This window comes from Aotus nancymaae, unplaced genomic scaffold (assembly GCF_030222135.1).
Source record: "Aotus nancymaae isolate 86718 unplaced genomic scaffold, 86718_ANA_hifiasm-v0.15.2.pri h1tg000089l, whole genome shotgun sequence".
NCBI classification, from domain to species: domain Eukaryota; kingdom Metazoa; phylum Chordata; class Mammalia; order Primates; family Aotidae; genus Aotus; species Aotus nancymaae.
In genome coordinates this window covers 24674355-24698884 of record NW_026988504.1, presented here as the reverse complement: position 1 = coordinate 24698884, position 24530 = coordinate 24674355, and the positions used below count along the sequence as shown (strand labels likewise).

At 52.0% G+C, this 24530-nt stretch overlaps 1 protein-coding gene across 2 annotated transcripts in view; it reads right to left on the bottom strand.

Moving 5' to 3' along the window:
• ZNF385C (zinc finger protein 385C) overlaps positions 1-24530 on the bottom strand; it is a 66099-nt gene that overhangs the window by 33751 nt on the left and 7818 nt on the right. For both annotated transcript variants that reach the window (XM_012444076.2, XM_012444075.2), the window contains exon 2: positions 358-609. In XM_012444076.2, coding sequence (XP_012299499.2) covers positions 358-607 — 250 coding nt within the window. In that variant the 5' untranslated portion in view covers positions 608-609. The remainder of the gene's footprint in view (positions 1-357; positions 610-24530) is intronic.

Here is a 24530-nt window from a genome sequence, read left to right as displayed (position 1 = left end):
CTGCAGATGAGGCCCTTGTCTGAAAGCCTTTTGCTAGCAGGGGGCTCCAGGCTGGAGAAGTGCTGCTTAGGAGTCCTGATCCCAAAAGATCCCACAGAGTCCCCAGAAACAAAGACCCAAGAGGTGGCCTGCAGACCCACAGATTCCGAGAGGTCCCACAGAAGGTTTATCCAGATGCAGAAGAAAATTTTCTGGCATTGTTGGGGGCGGGGGTGGCGTCAGACCCTAAGACCCCTTTGCACACCAGATGCAAAGACCTCTGTGGAGGGAGACCACAGACCCAGAGCCCCTCAGAGGGGCCTAGACAGAGATCCTCCCCAGAGCAAGTTTGTGGAAGCAGCGTCCCTCTGCACTGACCTGGCCCTGAGGGGCTCTTCCCCAAGCTGAGTTGTCGAAGCCGCCTCTGGTGGGCCCGCCCCCCACAGTGCACCTGGGCCTGGGCCGCTGAGTTCAGCTGGATGTTGCAGACATCACAGAGTGTGTACGATGGCCGCTTTCTTTCCCGCTTGGGTTTAGGTGGTTCTGGGGGCCGAGGGGGGCACTCAGCAGCTCCAGATATGGGGGGCTCCTTCCCAGCCAGCGGGGGTGGGCTCAGTGGCCGCTTCATACCTGAGTGGATAGAGAGGGAGACGAATGAAGGCCAAATGGTTGTGAATACTTAGAGGGAGCAGGAGGGGCTGGAGATGGTGGAGCTCTGTATCATCTATATCGCTCTGAAACACCCCAGCTCGAGGATGGTGGAAGGGCGCATAATGGGGTCTGTTTCAAGCAAAGCAGCATTAAAATTTGGGACTCTCGGACAGACGCGGTGGCTCACGCCTGTAATCCTAGCACTTTGGGAGGCCGAGGCAGGTGGATCACCTGAGGTCACTTCAAGACCAGCCTGACCAACATGGTGAAACCCTGTCTCTACTAAAAATACAGAATTAGAGCTGGGCGTAGAGGCTCACGCCTGTAATCCAAGCACTTTGGAGGCCAAGGCGGGCGGATCACCTGAGGTCGGGAGTTCAAGACCAGCCTGACCAACATGGTGAAACTGAAACCCTGTCTTTAAAAAAATAAAAAATAAAAAAATAATAAAAATATAGAATTAGCAGGCCGTGGTGGTGCATGCCTGTAATCCCAGCTACTCTCAAGACTGAGGCAGGAGAATTGCTTGAACATGGGAGGCAGAGGTTCCAGTGAGCCAAGATCAGGTGCCATTCCTCTCCAGCCGGGACAACAAGAGCAAAACTCTATTTCAGAAAGAAAACAAAACAAAACTTGGGACTCTCTGGAGGGGTGTCCAACATATCTACACACAAGGAGGCCAAAACACCTGGGGACTCGGAGGGCCAGAGAACAAAGCTCAGAGAGGGGGACTTGGGTCTTGGAGGAAAGGTGGACACTGAGGGAGAGGCAGCGGCAAGGCCAGCTGAGTCAGATTTGGGGAAGCGAGAGTCCTGTTCTCAGCTCCGCAGCAAGCGCTGACAATCCTGTGACAGCCAGGCATGTGGTGCTTACTGGAGCCGCAGCAGCCGCCAGCCAAAAACACAACCTTCCTGTACCCTGCACCCAGCAGGGTGACATTCACGCATGGTGACAGTGTGTGAAGCCATCCCAACCCCTGCTTCACGTGGCTCCAGATGCCCCCTGCTGTCTCGGCCACCGAGGCTCAGGCAACAGTTGGTGGTTTCAGTAGAGACCTGAGCCTTGCTGCCTGGGTCCGCTGAACACAGCCCCGCCACCACCCCAAGCGCATGCGCTCTCGCTCGCGCGCGCTCTCCCCTCTCTCTCTCTCTCTCTCTCTCTCTGCCTGCCACCCCCACTCTCGCTCTGCCTCTCTCTCTCTCTCTCTCTCGCTCTGCCTCTCTCTCTCTCTCTCTGCCTCTCTCTCTCTGCCTCTCCTGAACCCTCAAGTGGTCCCTGCCCCCATCTCCCACAGACAGTCTTTCCTTTCCAATTCACGTCTTGAAACTTGCCCTGCCTGACGTACTGCCTCTAACCATTTCTATTCTGGGGCTGCTCAGTGAATTTTGCCTTCTCTCCAAAATCTGTGCGCATGCTTCCTGGCTCTGCTTCAGACGGCCGGGAGGTCGGGGGCGGGCTTCCTGAGAGCAAGGTCTGTGTCTCTCCCTCAGGCTGGGGCAACCCCAAGGCTAGGGCCTGGGCGAGTCATGACTGAGCCCATCTCTCCTGTTATGGACTGAAGTGTGTCCCTCAAAATGCATATGTTTAGCCAGTATGGGCCTGAAAATAAAAAAAAAATAAAAAAAAAATGCATATGTTAGTCGAGCACGGTGGCTCACACCTATAACCCCAGCACTTTGGGAGACTGAAGCAGGCAGATCACTTGAGGTCAGGAGTTTGAGACCAGCCTGGCCAACATGGTGAAACCCTGTCTCTACTAAAAATACAAAAATTAGCCAGATGTGGTGGTACATGCCTGTAATCCCAGCTGCTCAGGAGGCCAAGGCAGGAGAATCGCTTGAACTCAGGAGGTAAAGGTTGCAGTGAGCTGAGATCACGCCATTGCATTCCAGCCTCAGCGACAGAGCGAGACTCTGTTTCAAAATAAATAAATAAACTGTTAAAAATGCATATGTTGAAGTAATCACGCCCAGGACCTTAGAAAGTGACTCTATTTGGAGATGGGGTCTTCAAAGTGGTGATTAAGTTAATGAGGTCATACGGGTGAGCCCTAATTCATATGATGGGTGTCTTTTTTTTTTTTGAGATGGAGTCTTGCTCTGTCACCAGGCTGGAGTGCAATGGTGCAATCTCAGCTCACTGCAACTTCCGCCTCTCGGGTTCAAGCGATTCTCCTGCCTCAGCTCCCAAGTAGCTGGGACTACAGGTGTGTGCCACCATGCCCAGCTAATTTTTGTATTTTTAGTAGAGACGGGTTTCACCATGTTGACCAGGATGGTCTCGATCTCTTGACCTTGTGATTCACCTGCCCACCTCAGCCTCCCAAAGTGCTGGGATTACAGGCGTGAGCCACCGCGCTTGGCCATCTTCTTGTTTAAGTACCACCCAGCCTGTGGTACTTTGTTATGGCAGCCCTAGCAAATTAGCACACCATGGATCTGACCCTGGTTCCTAAGTGCTGGGTGTTGTGGCCGGGCGGCAGTACCAGTGATAGCCTCCAGGTGGCGCATCGAACATCCAGTGGGAAGGTAGGTGAAGATTCGGTACCCCCTGGGCAGGACAGACCCCGGTCCCCCACACCCGAGGGGCAACGAAGCTGTCTCCTGGAGCCATGCCACGGGTCCAGGGTACAGCTCTTCCCACAGAGGGCACACTGGAGGTCACTGCCATTGTGAGAAGGCCCCCATTGCTGCATGGAGTCCCCCACCAATATTTTGCACCTTCTCACCTCTAGATGGAGGTCATCACAGAGACTCCCCTGCCTTTCCATATCCTCCCCGACCCTCCAAGCTGGAGGCAGGAAGGAGGTCTTAGGTGCAAGTGTTGCAGGGGTGTGGGGGGAGAGAGGGGAGGTCCCATTCCCGGGGTGGAGGCTTCAGAGGAATGAGATTTTCCTGGCCATGCCAAGAAGAGCTGCCTGCCCCGCCAGCATGGGGACAGGGGTATTTTGAAATCTCAGTGCAATTTATGACAGGCGGGCCGGGGACATGGCCCAAGAGAGCAAATATCTGCCACGCAGCTGATTAAACCTCTGTGATATATAGCCTCTGGGCTCACAGGGCCGCCTGGATTCCAGGCTAATCGTGTCCCCCCAGCCAGGCTGCTGGGCCTGCTGAAGCCTGCCCTGCCTGACCCAGCCTTCCCAGCTGTCCCCTTAGGAGCCACACTGCCCCAGCTAAGCTAGGGGAGCCCAGTCAGAAAATGTGGAAGGGTAGGCAGTGACGGGGGCACACAGGTCTGTCTAACCCTGACCTGAGCATCGGCAGCTCGGTATCCCCAACCCTGGCCCCTACACAAAGCCAGCATGATCCAACCTAGCCGGACCTACAGTTGGACAGGACCTAGTCCAAGTGCTGCCTTGAGCAGATGGGGAAACTGAGTCCCAGAGCAGGGCAGTGGACTTACTTCAAAGCAAATGGAAAGACGATGCAAGAGCTAATTCTAGAAGATTCCCTGTCTTTCTCTTTTTTATTTTTAGATGGAGTCTTGCTCTGTCACCCAGGCTGGTGTGCAATGGTGCAATCTCAGCTCACTGCAACCTCCGCCTCCCGGGTTCAAGCAATTCTCCTGCCTCAGCCTCACGAGTAGCTGAGATTACAGGCGCCTGCCACCACGCCTGGCTAATTTTTGGATTTTTAGTAGAGACAGGGTTTCACCATGGTGGTTAGGCTGGTCTCGAACTCCTGACCTCAGGTGATCCACCTGCCTCAGCCTCCCAAAGTGAGATTACATGGTGGCATCTGCCACCATGCCCAGACAGGGTCTCTCTTAAACGTCACAATTCCATGAGATGAGCACCATTATTAACCTGTTATCCCACTGCATAGATGATTAGAGAACAGTCTCTGGGAGGTTCTGTAGCTGGACCTGAACTCAAAGCCCAAGTCCTTATCCACTGCCCTATCCCACCTCTGCTTAAAGCCTGCCGAGCCCTGACCTGAAATGATGGGTGGTGGGGGCCACAGATTCGGAGATTGGGAGAAGAGCTCCTGGGAGGGGCAGGGCGTGCAGGGCCTATCAGGCCCAGTGCCAGGCAGAGAGGGGCACATCCTGGGCAGAAAGAGGTGGGGCCAGAGCCAAAGAGGTAGGGAGGAAGGACAAGCAGAAAGCAGGGGAAAAGAATATGCATGTACCCATCTGTCTTTCTGTTTGTCTGAGATTTCTACAGGAAGTAGGCTAAATCTCTCTTATCCCCATCTTCCCTGAGCGATGGACTGAGACTGCTGCAGAGAGGGAGGGGGTTGGGCCCTGGGAGGGAGCCACCCACTTGAAGGCAGGCTCACACCACCTGCGCTGGAGAGCTGTGTAGCCCAGGTTCTGTCTGCCTGTCTGCCTGTGTGTTCGTCAATGTGGAGCTGGGGGGTGGAGTCGGGGGAGCACTTGGGTAGGGCTCTGAGGTCCCATCTCCACCACTTCTGGCTGGGTGACAAGTGCACGTCAGGGCCGTGGGTTTCCATGAGGTCCTTGGCCACCGTGAGGTGATGGGATTCCCTGCCTGTCTATCCAGTGAGGGCTGGATGGAGAGGACTATGGAGGTCAGAAAGCAGGCAGCAGAGGGTTGTTTCTGCTACAGCCTGGGAAAGGGGTCCTCCAGAAAAGTCTGCTTCTCAAAAAGAGAAAACCAGAGAGGAAGGTTCGAGGCCTGTCCCCAGCCTTTGGCAGAACACGAAGGGCTCCCTCCTCAAACCCTTAACAAGCCCAATTACACTCTGGCATTTTCCTCCGTGTCAGCCAACAGCCACCCTCCCGCCTCCCCAGCCTACTTCCAAGACCAGGCCAGGCTGGCTGGACAGCCAGCCTTGAGCCAGAACCTGCCCCGCTGGGCTTTGGTTTCCTGTCTTTAAAGAGAGAGGGCCAGGTGTGGTGGCTCACGCCTGTAATCCAAGCACTTTGGGAGGCCAAGACGGGTGGATCACCTGAGGTTAGGAGTTCAAGACCAGCCTGGACAACATGGTGAAACCCTGTCTCTACTAAAAATACAAAAATTGCTGGGCGCGGTGGCTCACGCCTGTAATCCCAGCATTTTGGGAAGCCGAGGTGAGTGGATCATGCGGTCAGGAGATTGAGACCATTGTGGCAACATGGTGAAACCCCATCTCTTCTAAAATACAAAAAATTAGCCGGGCGTGGTGGTGGGTGCCTGTAGTTCCAGCCACTCAGGAGACTGAGGCAGGAGAATCGCTTGAACCCAGGAGGCAGAGGTTGCAGTGAGCCAAAATTTCACCACTGCACTCTCCAGCCTGGCAACAGAGCAAGACTCTGTCTCAAAAAAATTAATAAATAAAAATAATAGGCTGGGAGTGGTGGCCCACGCCTATAATCCCAACACTTTGGAAGGCCAAGGCAGGTGGATCACTTGAGGTCAGGAGTTTGAGAGCAGCCTGAAACATAAGAAAACCCCATCTCTACTAAAACTACAAAAATTAGCCTGGTGTGATGGCAGGTGCCTGTGATCCCAGCCGGGCGTAGTGGCAGGTGCCTGTGATCAGGAGACTGAGGCAGGAGAATCGTTTGAACCTGGGAGGCAGAGGTTGCAGCGAGCCAAGATTGCGCCACTGCACTCCAACCTGTGCGATACAGTGAGACTCCATCTCAAAAAATAAAATAATAAAATAAGAGAGGGGATTGGGCTTCTAGGTCCTTTGCCGGCTGAATTGCAGTGGCCACACAGAGCAGCTGCTGCTAAGGTGGAAGCGGGTGGAGGCCAAGGTATACGATTCTTGGCAAGTGCCTGTTACCCCCTGGGCACAACAGAAGCATCGCCTCCATGAATCCTCAGAACGGTCCTTCGAGGCTTGACACCTGAGGCAACTGAGCCTCAGAGTCACAAAGAGAGGCAAGTAGGTAGAGCCAGGTCTCCTCCATTCTATGAGGCAAAGGCAGCGAGTAAGGGCCCTGGCAGCCCCCATCCCAGTCATTCATGGGGTCACAGGCAGGAGTGTGGGATCCTGGCCCTCCCCGCCAGCCCAGCTGCAGAGAGAAGCACCTGGAAGAAGAGAAGCCTGATCTGTTCCTGTCCTAGCAGAGTGCGAGCCCTCCTGGGTCTGGGTACCCGCTGAGTGCCCCTGAGGGACCGCCGCTGAGCATTCTGGCTTCTCCACCCTGCCACCTCCCCACTGCCCTCTCCCAGCGCAGACACCTTCCTGGGGCGAGGAAGGGGAAACAGGGTCACCCAGGGCCACACTCTGAAATGCCCTCAGAGGATCCAGAGGAGGTGAGTCACCTGTGCCAGCCCCCAGCACACATGCCCCTGCTTTGCCAGAGCAGGAGGCCCGGGGACTGGGCAACAGCTGGTGCAAGTGCCAGGTGAGGGTTCCACTAGGCACACCCAAGGCAGCCGTTGTCTGTCTTCCCATCTGAAGTGGTGACAGAGGAAGCCTGTCACCTTCCCCTGGGGCCTTCTAGGTGCTGGGGATTTCAGGAGTGAGCTGCTGAAAGTCAACACTCCAGCTCCAAGGAAGGGAGAGAGGGCACCGGAGGGGAGGGAGCAGGATGGTCCAGAGGTGATGTCACTGTCCCCCACCTCCTCCCCTCCCTGGTCTGTTCTGTCCTCACCCCTGGTTGTCTACATCCTCCAGAGGGCCTCAGTCCCTCCTGACACCCCCAAAGACAGGGCCTACATCGGCTGGCCACTGAGACTCCCCCAAAGACCCTACCATCAGAAAGTCAGTTCTTCTTGCTGTCTAACCTGCATCTCTCCTTGCACAGACAGTGACAACACAGAGCAGCTGCCTCTAGGATGGGGTGGATGTCTCTGTACCCCCTTGTCCTTGCCTCTGCTACTAAGCAAAGCCCAAGAAATCTGACCTGTTGCCCTGATCCCGCTCACAGGACCCCCACACCCTCTCCTAGGAGCACCAGAGCTCAGGATTCTGGCACAGCCTGGTTTTATCCCTTGCCTGCTCTCCCTGCCCAATTCCATAGTCCCCAGAAGGGGAGCTCCTTCGAACCCCCTCCCTGCCTCCCAATAGTCACCGCTTCCAAGAGGTGACTGGGAGAGTTGAGGGTTGGGAGCTCCTGGGACTGTTCCTGAGTTGTGGGTGGGAGCAGAGTGCTCCGGCCACGGCCACGGGGCCCCCCATACCCCTTGCTGAAGCTGAGACATTCTGCACGTTGAGGGCTGGAAGGGGCGGGACAGGAAGGCCTCCAATGACTGTGAATCAGGTGGAGGGTGGGGGGCAGGAGTACTCTTTGCACCCCCCCAAAAAGATCTTTGGTGCTCTTCCCTCCCCCACCTCTTCCATTCTATTCCATCTCAGTGTTGATAGGGGTGGATCAACTTTTGGATTCTCTAAACTTCTTAAGAAAAGACAGTGGGTTATTTGGCCGAGCTCCCTGTCTCCAGAGAATGGTCCCCTCCTTAAGGTGGGTGGGAGTAGGGCGGGAGTCTCACCCTCTCTCCCTCCCTCCTCCTGATGGGAGCTGGAAGTCCTTCTAACCATCACCCTTGCTGTCCTCCTCTAGACCTCAGTTTCCGGTTAAGTTGCGGTTCTTCCCAGGTCACCAGGCGAGCAGGGTCCCCGCCGCTGCTCCCAGCCCTGCAGAGCCACCTACGCCCTGAACACGCGGCGGGCCCCCTCCCGCCTGCTCTGCCCCCGCGGCGCGTGGGTCCGGGATGGGCAGCGTGGAGTGCCGGCCTGAGTCCGGCGCCCGCACCTACCTGGAGAGCGCTCCGGACAAACCCGGCTGCGTCCAGCCGCTCGCGGCCGCCCGGGGCGGTCCTGAGTCGCAGCTCCCGGCCCCGCGCGTCCCGGGGCAGCCGCCGCGTCTCCGAGCCCGCCCCCGGGCGGCCCGGCGGGAGCAGGTGCCAGGAGCCGCGCCGCCCCGGCCGGCCCAGGAGAGCCTCGGCGGGAGAGGGGCTCGGCGGTGGGGCTCCCGGGTGGGAGGAAGAGAGGGGAGATTCGGGGACTCTCCTGGCTGAAGAGCTGGACTCACGGGTGAGTATCCCGCCTACCCCTAGCTGACCAGGCGCAGCGTACCTGAGGGCTCCCTAGGGGTCCCAGAGTTCAGGGAAAGGGACCCCAAACTGGCTGCCTTCCCCTGCCCCGCCAGCACCCCCTCCCCCGCATCGTCTCGCAAGCTGGGCCCTCTTTTGGGAGGAAACTCCAGCGGTAGGAGGAAGTTGACATTCATGGACCACCTGCTGGGTGCCGGGGAGATCACATTCAAACCTCAGAACCTCTCTCCCCAGAGTGGTGCAGATCCCCATTTCACAGACCAGGAAACGAAAGAATGGGGACCTAGGCCAGGGCGGTGGCTCACGCTTGTAATCCCAGCACTTTGGGAGGTCAAGGCAGGTGGATCACTTGAGGTCAGGAGTTCGAGACCAGCGTGGAGAACATGGTGAAACCCCGTCTCTACTAAAAATACAAAAATTAGCCAGGGGTGGTGGCACACTCCTGTAATCCCAGCTACTCAGGAGGCTGAGGTGGGAGAATCGCTTAAACCCAGGAAGCGGAGGTTGCAGTGAGCCAAAATCGTGTCACTGCACTCCAGCCTGGACAAGAGCAAAACTCCGTCTCAAAAAAAAAAAAAAATTGCCAGGTGCAGTGACTCACCCCTGTAATCCCAGCAGTTTGGGAGGCCAAGGCGGGCAGATCACAAGGTCAGGACTTCAAGACCAGCCTGGCCAACATAGTGAAACCCCGTCTCTACTAAAAAACTACAAAAATTAGCTGGGCACAATGGCAGGCACCTGTAATCTCAGCCACTTGGGAGGCTGAGGCAGGAGAATCGCTTGAACTCGGGTGACAGAGGTTGCAGTGAGCTGAGATTGCACCACTGCACTCCAGCCTGGGCGACAGAGCAAGACTCTATCTCAAGGAAAAAAAAAAAAAAAAAAAAGACTGTGGACCTTAAGTAACTGAATCCAAAGTCACACAGGAAGTGGGCACCAAATGGGAGACTCCAAGCTGCTCCTAGGCACTGTCTCTAGAGGTCAGGGGAGACTGCCAGAATCTGCCAGGGAGACCTCACCAGTGTGTGTGGCTGGGAGTCCTTTCTGATTCATCCCAGGGGATCACAGCACAGGTCCGGCACACAGTGGGCACACACAGGGGGCATGGAGCCACCCAGGGAGGGCAAGAGGCAGAGGTTGGTGGCATGACCTCCTCAGATCCCTGCCACCATTCTGTTATTGAAGAAACAATACCAGGGTAAGAGAGCAAGAAAGAGCCGAGGAAAGTGGACAGAGAGGGCTCTTGCAGCCAAAGAAAAGTGGCGGTGCCACTCACCTGCCTTGCACTAGGGCAGGCCTCCTGGGGACCAGGCCATGCGGAGAGGAGGCCCCACGTGGGGAGCCCCAGGGATGCCACCACGTCTCCCAGCACTTCCTGGTCCACCCATCCACTAACTCACCCTTGCCTTGGGCCTTGCCCCTGCTATCCCCTCAGCCTGGAACATCCTCCCGACATTTAGAGATATCTCCTTGTCACTCAGCCCCCAGCTTAAATGTTACCTCTCCAGTCCCCCCTTTCCCCAGCTCCATTAATCTTTGTCTCAGACTCTGTTTACCACCCTCTTAGTGTATCTCCCAGGTTGTAATTCTTTTGTTTGGACCCTGACCTGTCTCCCCCAGGGGGGCAAGGCCTTTATTTCCCAGTGATCTGCAGCACCAGTGCAAAGCGTATTACATACCTAATAGATACTCAATAAATAGTTATTGAATGAATAACAAAACCATTTCCACTTTTAAGGTAAATCCACAATTAATTGTACATTTTAAATAGGTGAATTGTATGGTGTGCAAATTATATTTCAATAAAGCATGTGTTTTAAAAGTAAACCCAGGGTGGGGAGGACTGTCCTGGTGCACCATGTGTACCTCAGTGTACCACTGCACACGCATCTTCTAACTTAATCTGCTCACACTGCTCTCCGTCACAGTCCACATCCGGCGGCTGCCCATGGAGAACTGCAGTTGCTTGGACTTGGAAGGGATCTTAGAGGTCATCCTGTCCCTTTTGTAGCAGCTTTGACAAGGTACCCTCTGGCCTCTGCTTGAACATGCCAATGATGGGGAGATCACTACCTAACAAGATGGCCCATTCCATGATGCTAATGCTTATTAAAATGGGGGTTTGGAAACTGTTTCCCGATAATGCTCATGTACTGGTCCTAGATCTGCTGCCTGGTAACACAGAAAAAGCGCCCTCCACCTTCCACAGTCAGAGAAACACAGCTTTGTCCTAAAGGGGTGCTTCTCCCAGCTAAAGAGACCCATTTGCTTCAAGTATTCTTCCCCGGACATGGCCACTTGCTCCAGGAAGCCTTTGAAGATGCGCCTCCTCCTCGTATGTGCTCCCAGGGCACCTTGTATGGGACCCTAACACTGCCTTTATCACACTGTATTAAACTGTCTCCCCCACACCCTGCTTTGGCTACCCAGCTATACTGAGGGCCCCTCCCCCAGGGTAGTTTTGGGCCTTCATTCATTTCCTTTGCCCGGTACCTTGCATGGTAACCAACTGACCTGATCTAAACCACTTAGTTAAAAATGTGTTGAATAAGCCGGGCATGGTGGCTCACACCTGTAATCCCAGCACTTTGGGTGGCCGAGGCAAGTGGATCATGAGGTCAAGAAATCAAGACTGGCCTGACCAACATGGTGAAACCCTGTCTCTACTAAAAATACAAAAATTAGCTGGGCGTGGTGGTGCACACCTGTAATCCCAGCTATTCGGGAGGCTGAGACGGGAGACTCGCTTGACTCCAGGAGGCGGAGGTTGCAGTGAGCCGAGATCATGCCACTGCACTCCAGCCTAGGCGACAGAGCGATACTCCATCTCAAAAAAAAAAAAATGTGTTGAATAAATGGTTTCCGGGTGTTTTTTTATCCCAGTTACATCCCTCTAAACTTTTAGGCTTTTGGTATCTTCCTTAGAACAGAACAAGGGACAACACAACCTTTCACTGCCTCTGTCCTCCTCTGTTAATGCTGCCCACCCCTCAACTTTTCTTCAGCCTTGGACTAGCTCTGCCTAGAGCTGAGGGTCCTTGAAACCCCCAGGTCTATTTCCACGTGATGCGCTGGTGAGTTCAGTCTCCCCAACCCAGCCCCCGAGTGAGTGGTGGTTTCCTGAACTGGGAGGCCCAGACCTTATGTTTGGACTTGTTGGCTCTCCTGTTCTGCTCAGCCTGTTGAAATCATTCAGCAGAACCACAGGTGCCAGCTTAGTGCCACCCACAAAGACGTGGCTTCACCTAGATACCTAGGAATAACACACCCCTACACTCCAGCCCTGCACGCAGGCAAAATGCTGCCATCTATCTCTGGCCTTCTGCATGCCAGATCCTTCCCACGCCTTTTCCCACTCATTTCGTCCTCCAATAACCCTGAAAGTTTGCCACTACTCTCCTGATTTTGAAGATAAGGAGGGGGAGGCTCTGAGAAGTTAACTTACCCACTCAAGGCCACACAGCTAGAAAGAGGCAGAGTGAGGCTGGGTGTGGTGGCTCATGCCTGTAATCCCAGCACTCTGGGAGGCCGAGGCAGGTAGATCTCAAGGTCAGGAGATCAAGACCATCCTGGCTAACACAGTGAAATCCTGTCTCTAGTCGGGCGTGGTGGCTCACGCCTGGAATCCCAGCACTTTGGGTGGCCGATGCAGGTGGATCACAAGGTTAGGAGTTCAAGACCAGCCTGACCAACATGGTGAAACCCCATCTCTACTAAAAACACAAAAATTAGCTGGGTGTGGTGGCACATGCCTGTAATCCCAGCTACTTGGGAGGCTGAGGCAGGAGAATTTCTTGAACCCGCAAGGCAAAGGTTGCAGTGAGCTAAGATTGTGCCACTGCACTCCAGCCTGGGTGACAGAGTCAGACTCCATCTCAAAAAAAAAAAAAAAAAAAGAAACCCCATCTCTACTAAAAATACACAAAAAATAGCTGGGTGTGGTATAGTCCCAGCTACTTGGGAGCTGGAGGCAGGACAATTGCTTGAACCCCGGAAGTGGAGGTTGTGGTGAGCCGAGATCACGCCATTGCTCTCCAGCCTGGGCAATAAAAGCAAAACTCTATCTCAAAAAAAGAAAAGAAAAAGAAAGGGGCAGAGTGTGATTTGAACCCCATCAGATGACTCCAAAATCTAGGCTCTCTCCTTTATACCACGGTGCCTTTTAAGGCCTTATCCCAATATATCCAGTGACTTTTTTCCTACAAAGGTGGGGCAAAGAGGAAGAACAAACGGAAAAGCTCTTCCTGGTAATGGAGAGCTGGGGGTGCCAGGTGGTCCACCTTCCACTTGCCCAGTGAGGGATTCAGGCCCCTTAAATATTGCTCCCCCTCCAGAAAATGACGCTTAGTCTAAATAAAGCCTCTGAGTCTCCAGTTTGGCCATTCCAGCTCTCACTACTGGCCAGTCTCATCCACTGTCTCCTCTTCCTCTGTTTTGCCTGTGGATGACTCTTCGGCCCTAGAACAGTGCCTGGCACACAGAAAGTAACCAAGACATATTGCCGGCTTTGAGGAATGAACTAACTCTCACTGTGGGTGCAAGAGAAATGAATCAGGCGTCTTGCTCTGGCTGTGTGAGTTTAGGCAAGTTACTTCCCCTCTCTGAGCTTCCACTGCCTTATCTCTAACACAGGGCAATTAATACTTAACAGTATAGAGGATGATGTGACATCATGCCTGCAAAGTACCCCATATAATATGTGCCCAACTCATAACAGGGCCGTCATTTATTAGGTGTTGCTGGTCCCGGCTTTAGAGAGAGGGACATTGAGGCTCAGAGAGATGAAGGGACTTAGGCAGGCAACATTACACAGCTTGGAAGAGGCCCATACAGAACAGGAGCTGATAGCGCTGGATTGAAGGCTGGGCCCTTTTTTCTTGCTCCTGGGGCCTTCTCCAAATGTTTGATAAATAAAATGTCTACTACAAAGATAAGAGGTGGTTAAAAGAATTGTTCATAATAATAACACTAAGGGCCCCAGCTGAAGCAAAGCCTGCAGCAAAGGGGCTCAGGCAAGGAGCCAGAGACCCTGGCCCAGCCAACAGCTTCCCTGCTGGGCCCACAGCCCAGACTGGGGCTAGGAGGATGGCATCATTCTGGGCCCCTGGACTCTAAGAGGGTGGGAAAGGCCCCAACAGTGGGTGGGCCTGCCCCACCCCACCCATCATGGGTCCTTTCTGCTCCCACTGAAAGGGCACAGGCTCTCTAGTGGCTTGAACAAGTGGACTGTGACCCCTCCCCCAATGTTTTGCCTCCTAAAATAGCCCAGAGCCACCATGTGCCCAGGGCGACTCCCCACTGGTTACAAATCCCCCTGAAATCAAATCCCCATCCTGCCCCAAGCAGGACGGCACCACTCCTGCCACCACTGGGCTCCAGCGCTGGCCAGCCTCCCCCAGTGGAAACTGGGACAGTCGTCCTTCACAGTGACCGGGACATAAATCCCCAAATAATGAGACAGGCGCTGGGAACACAGAATCAGACACAGTGCTAATTGGTTTGCTTCTGGGCAGAGATGATGTGGAGACAAAAGTAACAGGCCTCAGTTTCCCTGGTGGTGTACTGGGGTGAGGGGATATGAGGATCGGGGGTCCCTGACTGCGCTGATTTTCTACACCTTCTGACTGGCCTCACAACTCACTTTTTTTTTTTTTGAGAAGGAGTTTTTCGCTCTTGTTTTCCAGGCTGGAGTGCAATGGCATGATCTCGGCTCACTGTAACCTCCACCTCCCGGGTTCAAGCGATTCTCCTGCCTCAGTCTCTGGAGGAGCTGGGATTACAGGTATATACCACCACGCCTGGCTAATTTTGTGTTTTTAGTAGAGATGGAGTTTCTCCATGTTGGTCAGGCTAATCTCAAACTCCCGACCTCAGGTAATCTGCCCACCTTGGCCTCCCAAAGTGCTGAGATTATAGGCATGAGCCACTGCGCCTGGCCACCAGCCGCACTTTTTAGGATATTAAATTGCCAGATGTAAAAGGAAAGAGCCGGGGTCTCCTGGTCCAGGTCCTAAGGTGGGAAGCCTAGAATCTCTACAATGATCAAGAAACACCTCTTTCCATTGAGAAAAAAAAAAAATCAACCAAGACTCAGATCCTTCCCAGCATGCAAGGGGATTGGGGGAATGGGGAGGTAGGGAACCCAGTGCAACCTCCCTGCTCCTCGTGTTTGCTGGTAATGGATTCTTGGACAAGCCCAAGGTCCTCAGTTTGCAGTAATCAGGATGAGATTATCACATTAAACTTTCAAAGTCTTTACTCAAAAAGAAGCAGCAGCAGCTGACACCCTTGACTCCCCCAACTTTCCCACTGTCACCCTCTCCTGGACCACGACCAGATGAGCTGCAGATACAGGCCACGTGGAGGCTCCACTGCGCTGCAGAGGCAGGGGCATGGACAGCATGACCTCTCTGGGGCTGGCCTCAGGGGTGTGGCAAGATGGAAGGGGGAGGAGGCAGGGGATAGAGGTGAGCATGTGTGTCTGCGGGTGCAGTTTGGAGGGGCTGCGGGGAAGTGGAGTAACTTGGAGTCAGGCAAGCGAGTTTACGTTGCAATTCTGCCACTAACTGTATGACTGGGGACATGTCTCTTCTCTCCACACCTCAGTTTCCTGGTCTGTAAAATGGAGATAATGGTAACAACAAGGCCTAATAATAACTTCCCTAACTCAAGACAGGTGTCTGAGAAGATTAAATAAGATAACGTAGAATAGCTGGGCATGGTGGCTCACACTTGTAATCCCAGCACTTTGGGAAGCTGAGGTGGGCAGATCATGAGGTCAGGAGATTGTGTCCATCCTGGCCATGGTGAAACCCCATCTCTACTAAAATACAAAAAATTAGCCAAGCATGGTGGCGCGAGTCCGTAGTCCCAGCTACTCGGGAGGCTGAGGCAGAGGAATCGGTTGAATCCAGGAGATGGAGGTTGCAGTGAACCGAGATCATGCCACTGCACTCCAGCCTGATGAAAGAGCAAGACTCTGTCTCAAAAAAAAAAAAAAAAAAAAAAAATATATATATATATATATATATATAAAAATGTAGAATATACTAGCCAGGCATGGTGGTTCATGCCTGTAATCTCAGCAGCTTGGGAGAACCAGGTGGGTGGATTTCTTGAGCCCAGGAGATCGAGACCAGCCTGAGAAACATGGCAAAACCCTGTCTCTCCAAAACAGAAAACAACAACTACTATATATATATATATATAAACAAAAATTAGCTGGGCATGGTGGTGCATGCCTGTAATCCCAACTACTGGAGAGACTAAGGCGGGAAGTTGAGGCTGCAGTGAGCCATGATCAGGTCACTGCACTCCAGCCTGGGTGACAGTGGGACCCTATCTGTCTCAAAAAACAAAAACAAAAACAAAAAAATACTGACCAGACACAGTAGCTCACACCTGTAGTAGTCCCAGCACTTTGGAAGGCTGAGGCAAGAAGATCACTTGAAACCAGGAGTTTGAGACTCTATCTCTACAAAAACAAAAACAAAAAAGATTAGTTGAGTGTGGTGGTGCACGCCTGTAGTCCCAACTACTCAGGAGGCTGAGGCAGGAGGATCACTTGGGCCCAGAAGTTGGAGGCCACAGTGAGCTATGGTTGTGATACTACACTCCAGCCTGGGTGAAAGAGTAAGACTCTGTCTTCCCTCATCGTCCCTGAAAAAAGAAAGTAGGAAAATGCCCTGGAAACTCTAAAAGCTCATTGCGATGTGAGGGATGACATCATTAGTTATAGCAGGAGCGATGGTGGTAAGACTGCAGAAAGAACTTCCTCACAGCTGTGCATTGGAAACTAATGGGGCAAAAAAAGAAGACAAACAGGCTTGGGTAGAATGCCAAAGACCTCATCAATGATCCACTCTCCCAACCCAGGGTGCCCATCCTCATGTCCGGGCCCCCTCCTGCCCATCACCTTGCCTCCCAAGGCTGCCAGGGGTCCCCAATTTTTCCCAGCCCAGAGCTCAATATTCAGCTTGTATTTGTTGCCAACACAATGGAAATTATTTCAACCTCACCCAGCTTAGCAGAGCTACCTGGAGTGTGTAGGAGAGGCCAGAGCTGGAGGAAAGGAGGCTGGGAATTGGGGTGTCCAAAGCAGGGGTGGCCCCCTCCCCTGAATATTAGCTGCAATCGCGGCATTCTAGAAGGCAGCAGCTTCCTGGGAGGACTGCCTCATCCTGCCCCACGGAAGGGAAGGGAAAGCCTGAGGATCCAGGGGTCCTCACAGGGACTTTGGCCACCTTTCCTCTTACTTAAAGAGCTGCATTCAGAGGTGTTGGGAGGGAAGGGCCCTGACTACTAGCCAGGTTCAACCCTGCAGAAATTAAGATCTGTAAGTCTCCCTCACCCTCCCTTCATTTCCTGAAGCTTTTATTTAGTTTGTCCAGCAGGATTGTCCCACCTCAGACCTTCGATCCTGGCCTTGGGGTCCTCTCCTCTTCCTCAATATGAGAAATCCTGATGCATCCTAACCTCACAAGGATGGAGGCACGAGAGGCTGGGGATGACTCCGAGGTTCCAGGGTCACCTGGGGCAGGGGAAGAGGGAGCCTCCAAGTCCATTGGCTGAGGGAGGCGGTGGGGCATCCATGGTCCACCTTGCTGGCCGGGGAGCAGTTGCTGACCACATCAAAGTCCTCCTCTCAGATCAGTCCAGTGGGTGGAGGCAGGCACACAGCCATAGCAGGCCATGAAGAAGGAGGCCTTTGGAAACTAGCTGAGAGGTTCCAAGAAACGCCCCAAGAACGGGCTGTGTCAACACATCCTGTGCCCCCCAGACCCGCTGGTGCAGCTTCCAAGCAGCTTCCCGCAGCAGGGCCGCTCAGACGCCTTGGCTGGGAGGCAGGGCAGCGTGGAGGACAGAGCCTGAGCTCCAGGAGCCATCAGACCTGGGGCAAAGTCCTTACCTCTCTGATCTGTAAAATGGACCCGGTGGTATATACCTCATGGGGTTGTCGGGAGAACCAAGAGGTGATATAGGGATTGTGTCTCCCTTTGTGCCTGGCTCAGAGTAGGGCCTCAATACATTCACTCAATAAACATTTGTTGAACACCTACTATATGCCAGGCCGTCCATTGTGTACCCTGAGTTCTAGCAGTGAACAAAAGTCCAAGGGGCCCTCATGGAACTTGCAAATCTGGGTTGAGGGAAGAAGGATGAGCGCAGACAATCAGCAGATAAACACACGAATCAGGACAGACGAGGGCTTGCAGAAGACAGGTCCTCAGGAGGGCCCCTCTGGAGGGGAGATGTCAGACAGACCTGGCTGACCTGAGGGACAGGCTGCCTAAAGGTTTTTAGCCACGGCCACTCACGGGAATCACCTGAGCAGCCTTTGAAGATTCTGACGTCCAAGCTTCTCCCCAGGGACTTTTTAAAAAATCTTTTTGAAACGGGGTCTGTCACCCAGGCTGGAATGCAGTGGCACGATCTCAGCTCACTGAAATCTTCACCTCCTGGCTTCAAGTCATTCTCCTGCCTCTGCCTCCCAAGTAGCTGGGATTGTGCCTGCTGCCACACCCAGTTAATTTTTGTTTTTGTTTTTTGAGGCAGAGTTTCACTCTTATTGCCCATGCTGGAGTGCAATGGCACGATCTCAGCTCACAGCAACCTCTGCCTCCCAGGTTCAAGCAATTCTCCTGCCTCAGCCTCCCGAGCAGCTGGGATTACAGGCAGGTGCCACCACTCCTGGATAATTTTGTATTTTCAGTAGAGACAGGGGTTTCACCACATTGACCAGACTGGTCTCAAACTCCTGACCTCAGTGATTTGCCTGCCTCGGCCTCCCAAAGTGCTGGGATTACAGTTGTGAGCCATCGCGCCTGAGCTCTCCCCAAGAATTCTGATGGGCTTGGTCTGGATGCAGCCTGGGACTGTAAAATTCTGCCCAGGTGATTGACGTGCAGCCAACAGTGAGAACCTAATGCCCAGCAGGCTTGCCAAGTACCTGGCTATAGGAGCATCACCTGGGGAGCTTGTCTGGCATCCTGGGCTGGGCTCCACCTCCAGTGTTCAGATTCAGGAGCCTGAGGTGAGGCCCGGCATCAACCCTTTTAACAGGCACCCAGGTGATTCTGAAGAGATTCTAGGAGAGCAAGGGTGAGCTCCAGAGATTGGCTCTCAGAGCCTTCCTCACACTGAGCCCAGACACACTGCATGGGACCACCCACTGTTCCCATGAGCACTGTCCCACCGCCTTGCCCCCAGCCTAGGAAGTCCCCCACCTTGCTCCAGGCAAGTCCTGCTCCTGCTCCTGGGCTGACCATGAAGCCCGAAGCTTCCCACCACCTCTGCCCCTTGGCTGAAGCCCTCATGCCATCCTGTTCCACAGCATGCTTCATGTCTGGCTAAATCCTGGGCTCCTAGAGGTGGGGCCGACTCATGCATGGCACATGGCACCAAGCCCAGCACCTCACAGGGTATGACTTGTCCTTGTTGAAGGAATACCAAATCTTTTCCAGCCTCCCCTGCTCCCACAACTACGCCAAAGGTGGCGGGGTGGTGACTGATCCCGCTAGATCCCTGCTCCACCCCCTGACCTGAGTCTCTGGTCCCAGGATTCCTCTTGTAGCATCTGGCTTCTCTCTCACCCACTGCACTCTTGGTCTTGCCCAAAGGGCCAAACTCTGGGAAGGGAGACAGTGTACAATTATATTCCCCCAGGCAAAGGTGCTCCAGAACGTCCTCTCCATCCTTGCTAAAGAACCAGGTATCAGCTGGGTGTGGCGGTTCATGCCTGTAATCCCAGCATTTCAGGAGGCCGAGGCAGGAGGATTGCTTGAGTTCAGGAGTTTGAGACCAGCCTGAGCAACATAGTGAGACCCTGTCTCTACAAAAACTACAAAAATTAGCCAGGCAAGGCCAGGTGCAGTGGCTCACACCTGTCATCCCAGCACTTTGGGAGGCTGAGGCAGATGGATCAACTGAGGTCAAGAGTTTGAGACCAGTCTGGCCAACATGGTGAAACCCTGTCTCTACTAAAACTACAAAAATTAGCCAGGTGTGGTGGTGCACACCTATAATCCCAGCTACTTGGGAGGCTGACGCAGGAGAATTGCTTGAACTCGGGTGATGGAGGTTGCAGTGAGCCAAGATTGCACCATTGTACTCCAGCCTGGGCAATAGAGTGAAACTCCTCAAAAAAACAAAACAAACGAACAAACAAAAAAAGTACCTCTAGAGAGACAAAGTAGCAAATGTAAGAAGCCGTGGGGTGTCTGTTCATTTTTGCTTGCCAGCATAATTTCACAAAGCTCCTGACTCCAATGACAAAATGTTGTAAAAAACCGATCACACTACAGGAGGTCTTTCTTTGTTTTCTAGTAACTGGCCTAAAAAACAAAAGATTTTACATTTTACCAACAAAATCCTGAATTACCTTTATTAGTTTTGATTACTAAAAAAAACTGAACTTTAGGCTGGGTGTGGTGGCTCACACCTGTAATCCAAGCAATTTGGAGGCCAAGGCGGGCGGATCACCTGAGGTTAGGAGTTCAAGACCAGCCTGACCAACATGGTGAAATCCCATCTTAAAAACAAAACAAAACAAAACCCTGAACTTTAAAAGTATTAAAGTTTTAACATCCATGTAACTTTCTAAATTGCTTTTAAAGTTTTTTTTTTTTTGCGAGTCTATCTCTGTTGCCCGGGCTGGAGTACAATGGTGCGAGATCTTGGCTCACTGCAACCTCCGCCTCCCAGGTTCAAGCAATTCTCCTTCCTCAGCCTCCTGAGTAGCTGGGATTACAGGTACCACCAATACACCCAGTTAATTTTTTGTATTTTTAGTAGAGATGGCATTTCGCCACGTTGGCCAGCCTGTTCTTAAACTCCTGACCTCAGGTGATCCAGCCGCCTCTGCCTCCCAAAGTGCTGATGTTACAGGCATGAGCCACTGCACCCGGCTACTTTTAAAGTCATTTATCACTCTGATTAAATCAATATTATTTGGCTGAATGCAGTGGCTCCCACCTATAATTCCAGCATTTTAGGAGGCTGAAATGGGAGGTTTGCTTGGGGCCAGGAGTCTCAGACTAATCTGGGCTAAAAAAAAAAAAAAAAAAATCTAGGCATGGTGGCACATGCCTGTAGGCCCAGCTATGAGGGCAGATTGCTTGAGCCCAGGAGTTCGAGGCTGCAGTGAGCTATGATCACACCACTACACTCTAGCCTGCGCGACAGAGCTTGTCTCAAAAAACCCCCAAAACAACAACAAAATGTCATTTTAGAATGACCTATGATTCTGTTGTGAAGAAATGACTGAAACATTTTGACATCTTTGGCAAGTTTCTCCAAGATCAACATCCTAAATTAAGCCTTTTTAAACTAAATAGACTTTAATAAGTTATATAAAAGACATTGTCAAATAATATATAATAATAGACTTCTTACAGTTATTAATATAAATGTTTCAAAATTATATTAGTTCATAAAAATCTAATATATTATCAGTCATAATTTTATTTATTTACATTTTTGGAGACAGGGTCTCTCTCTGTTGCCCAGGCTAAAATACAGTGGTGTGATCACGGCTCACTGCAGCCTCAACCTCTTGGGCTGAAACAATCCTCTTGCCTCAACCTCCCAAGTTGCTTTGACTACAGGCATGCACCACCATGCCCAGCTAATTTGAAAAGCTTTCTTTTTTTAGAGATGGGGTCTTGCTATGTTTTCCAGGCTGATCTTCAACACCTGAGTTCAAGCCATCCTCCCACCTCAGCCTCCCAAAGTGCTGGGATTACAGGTGTGAACCACCATGCCTAGACAGTCATAATTCTAATTATGTTAAATCTTTTTGATAGTTATATTTATATAGATATGTTAATAATATAAATAATCTAAACACTATTTAAAATTTATAAAGATCTGGGCCGGGCGTGGTGGCTTATGCCTATAATCCCAGCACTTTGGGAGGCCAAGTTGGGAGAATGGCTTTAGCTCAAGTGTTTGAGTTCAGCCTGACCAACACGGTGAAACCAGTCTCTACTAAAAATACAAAAATTAGCCAGGTATGGTGGCATGCACCTGTAATCCCAGCTCCTTGGGAGGCTGAGACAGGGGAATCGCTTGAACCTGGGAGGTGGAGGCTGCAGTGAGCCAAGATCCGGCCACTTCACTCCAACCTGGGCTCCGTCTCAAAAAAAAAAAAAAAAGGAATAAAGATCTGATTATCCTCACATGGTGCTGACAGTCAGAATTCTAATTATCTTAAATACTACATATAGTAAAAATAACTACATTTCCTTGCCAATTAAAACCCTACATCAGAGTTTAACAATGGGTATTATTTTTGTCATTCACAGCTATTATTTTAAATTCTTCTCTAACATTTACTATCAACCCTAGTTCAAAATTACTTTTCAGGCCTGGTGCAGTGACTCCAGCCTGTAATCTCAATTCTTTGGGAGGCTGAGGTGGGAGAACTGCTTGAGGTCAGGAGTTTGAGGTTGCAGTGAGCCATGATCACACCACTGCATTCCAGCCTGGGTGACAGAGTGAGACCCTGTCTCCAATCACCCTCCCTCCAAAAAAATTGTTTTTCATTAAAAAGAAAAAAAAAACCTCTATCTGGATGTGGTGGCTCACACCTGTAATCCTAGCACTTTGGGAAGCCAAGGCAGAAGGATTGCTTGAGTCTAGGAGTTCAAGATCAGCCTGGGCAACATATGGAGAGCAAGATAAAACACAGCGCCTCCCACCACCTGACAGCTCTTGCCTGAATCACTATATTTCTTAAAAGACCGATGACCCTAGTCCCAGCCAGGCGCAGTGGCTCATGCCTGTAAATCCCAGCACTTTGGGAATCCAAGGCAGGAGGATCACTTGAGGCCAGGAGCTTAAGACCAACCAGGGGAACGTAGCAAGACCCCCGTCTCCATAAAAATAAAATAACCGTAGTCATTGCTTTTTCTTGCACACAAGATAATCTCTGACAAAGTTGGCGATTACACCTCCGTAATCTATAACCAAATATACTCTTACAGCCAAATTTCGATGTCATTTTGCACATACTGAACCCCCACTCCCTGTATATAAACTATAAGCTAAAACACTGATTAAAAAGTCTGATAAAACTGTTCTAGGGCTATAGGCGTTGCTCTATAGTCCTCTGTAAGACTTCTAAATAAAACCAAGTGTTTAAATGGTTAATTTTTTTTAATCGACACTCTTAGAGGGTTGTTAGGGATTACAGGAGTCAGTATTTGCCAAGGGTTTAGCAGGCACATGGTCATCATTACACGTGTTTGCTAAATAGCACAAGTGTAGTCAATCAACAATGTAGGTCCTGCTGATGCCGGATCCGGGAGGTTGGGATTGAGATTTCCACTTTACAGGTGAGCAGACTGAGGATCCGGAGAGGAAGAGACTTGCCCAGATGGCACTGAAACCTGGGGTCTGTCTCCCTTCAACCTTCACTCCTCCAGCACCCCAGGCCACCTCCCTCCCTTCTCAGGCGCCTAGGCTGGCTCAGGTGGGCGCAGTGCCCCACACTGACAGAGGCCCCTTTGTCCCCCTGCCCAGTGTCACACCCTGAGGGTGGAGCACGGCCGGACAAGCGCCCAGTGTCTGGGTCTGTTTCACCGCCAGGTCTGCGGCCGCCTGGGCGGCCCCAGCCACAGGACTCACGGTAGGTGGATCCCAGGGCGTTCCCATCACTTCCACCCCCAACCCCAACCTCAGCAGGGCACCCCCGACTCTCCCTCGGCACAAAGGAGTAGAAAGCCTCAAGGGAAACACCCCAATTCTTGGTCTCGACTCTGCAGCAAACTCTGAGTCTGGGTGTTGGAGGGAAGGGCTCCCAGCTGCCTCAAATACCAGGAGCGGGGAGCTGAGGGTGTGGGAATAGTGGCGAGGCCATTCTGGATGTTGGAAGAAGGCTGTGGTGGGATCTTGGAGAGTGGGACAGAGATTATCCTGCCCTTTTTTACCCTGTACTCTATTTACTTTAAAAAAAAAAAATAGACAAGTCTCACTTTGTTCCCCAGGCTGGAGTGCAGTGCCTCGATCATAGCTTACTGCAGCCTCGACCTCCTGGCCTCAAGCAATCCTCCAGCCTTGGCCTCTCAACGCACTGGGACTACAGGCACACACATCCCCATGCCTGGCCCGGTTCACTTCTCTTTACCACCTGGATTGGCAGAATAGCCTCCTCACTGGTCCCCCTGCCTCTAACTTCCCCACCTCCCCTCCCTCCCAGTCCCTCTTCATACAGCCAGAGGGAGACTCTTAAAAGGGCAACTCTCCAGCCTGAGCAACATGGCAAGACTCCATCTCTACAAAAAAAAAAAAATACAAAAATTAGCTGGGTGTGGTGGGAGGATTGCTTGAACCTGGGAAGTTGAGGCTGTAGTGAGCTGTGATCACATCACTGCTCTCCAGCCTGGGGGACAGAATAAGACCCTGTCTCTAAATAAATAAATAAATAAATAAATAAAGGCAAATCTGATCACATCATGATCTGGGCCAAAAGCTCCAAAAGCTTCCCCTTTGATTTAGAAGAATGCTTGCCCAGCCCTGAAGATGCGGGCCCTTCCCCTCCCCGAAGCACTTCTCTCCCTTCCACCTGATCCCTCCCACAGATTAACTGAGATAGAAATACAACTCTCCACCTAAAAATATTACGGGTAGAAGTAACACTGAGGATGGCTAGAACTGGATATGAGAAAGCTCATTATTGACTAAAATGCACAAAAGAATCAAATCCTGAACACGAATCTTTTTTTGGTTTTAATTTAAATCTTCCAAAATGGGATGAGGTTACCCAGTCAGTCACACAATGGCAGAAACTAGTGTCGGGAGCCTGCAGCCCCCAAACTGATGGATGCCTCCAATCTCAGCAGCAAAATGTGAACGGAATCGATGCCGATGAAAACAGTTTCAGTCAAATTACAATGGAATGAAAAACACAGCCATTTGTTGAACTGTACCACAGTGGAAAAAC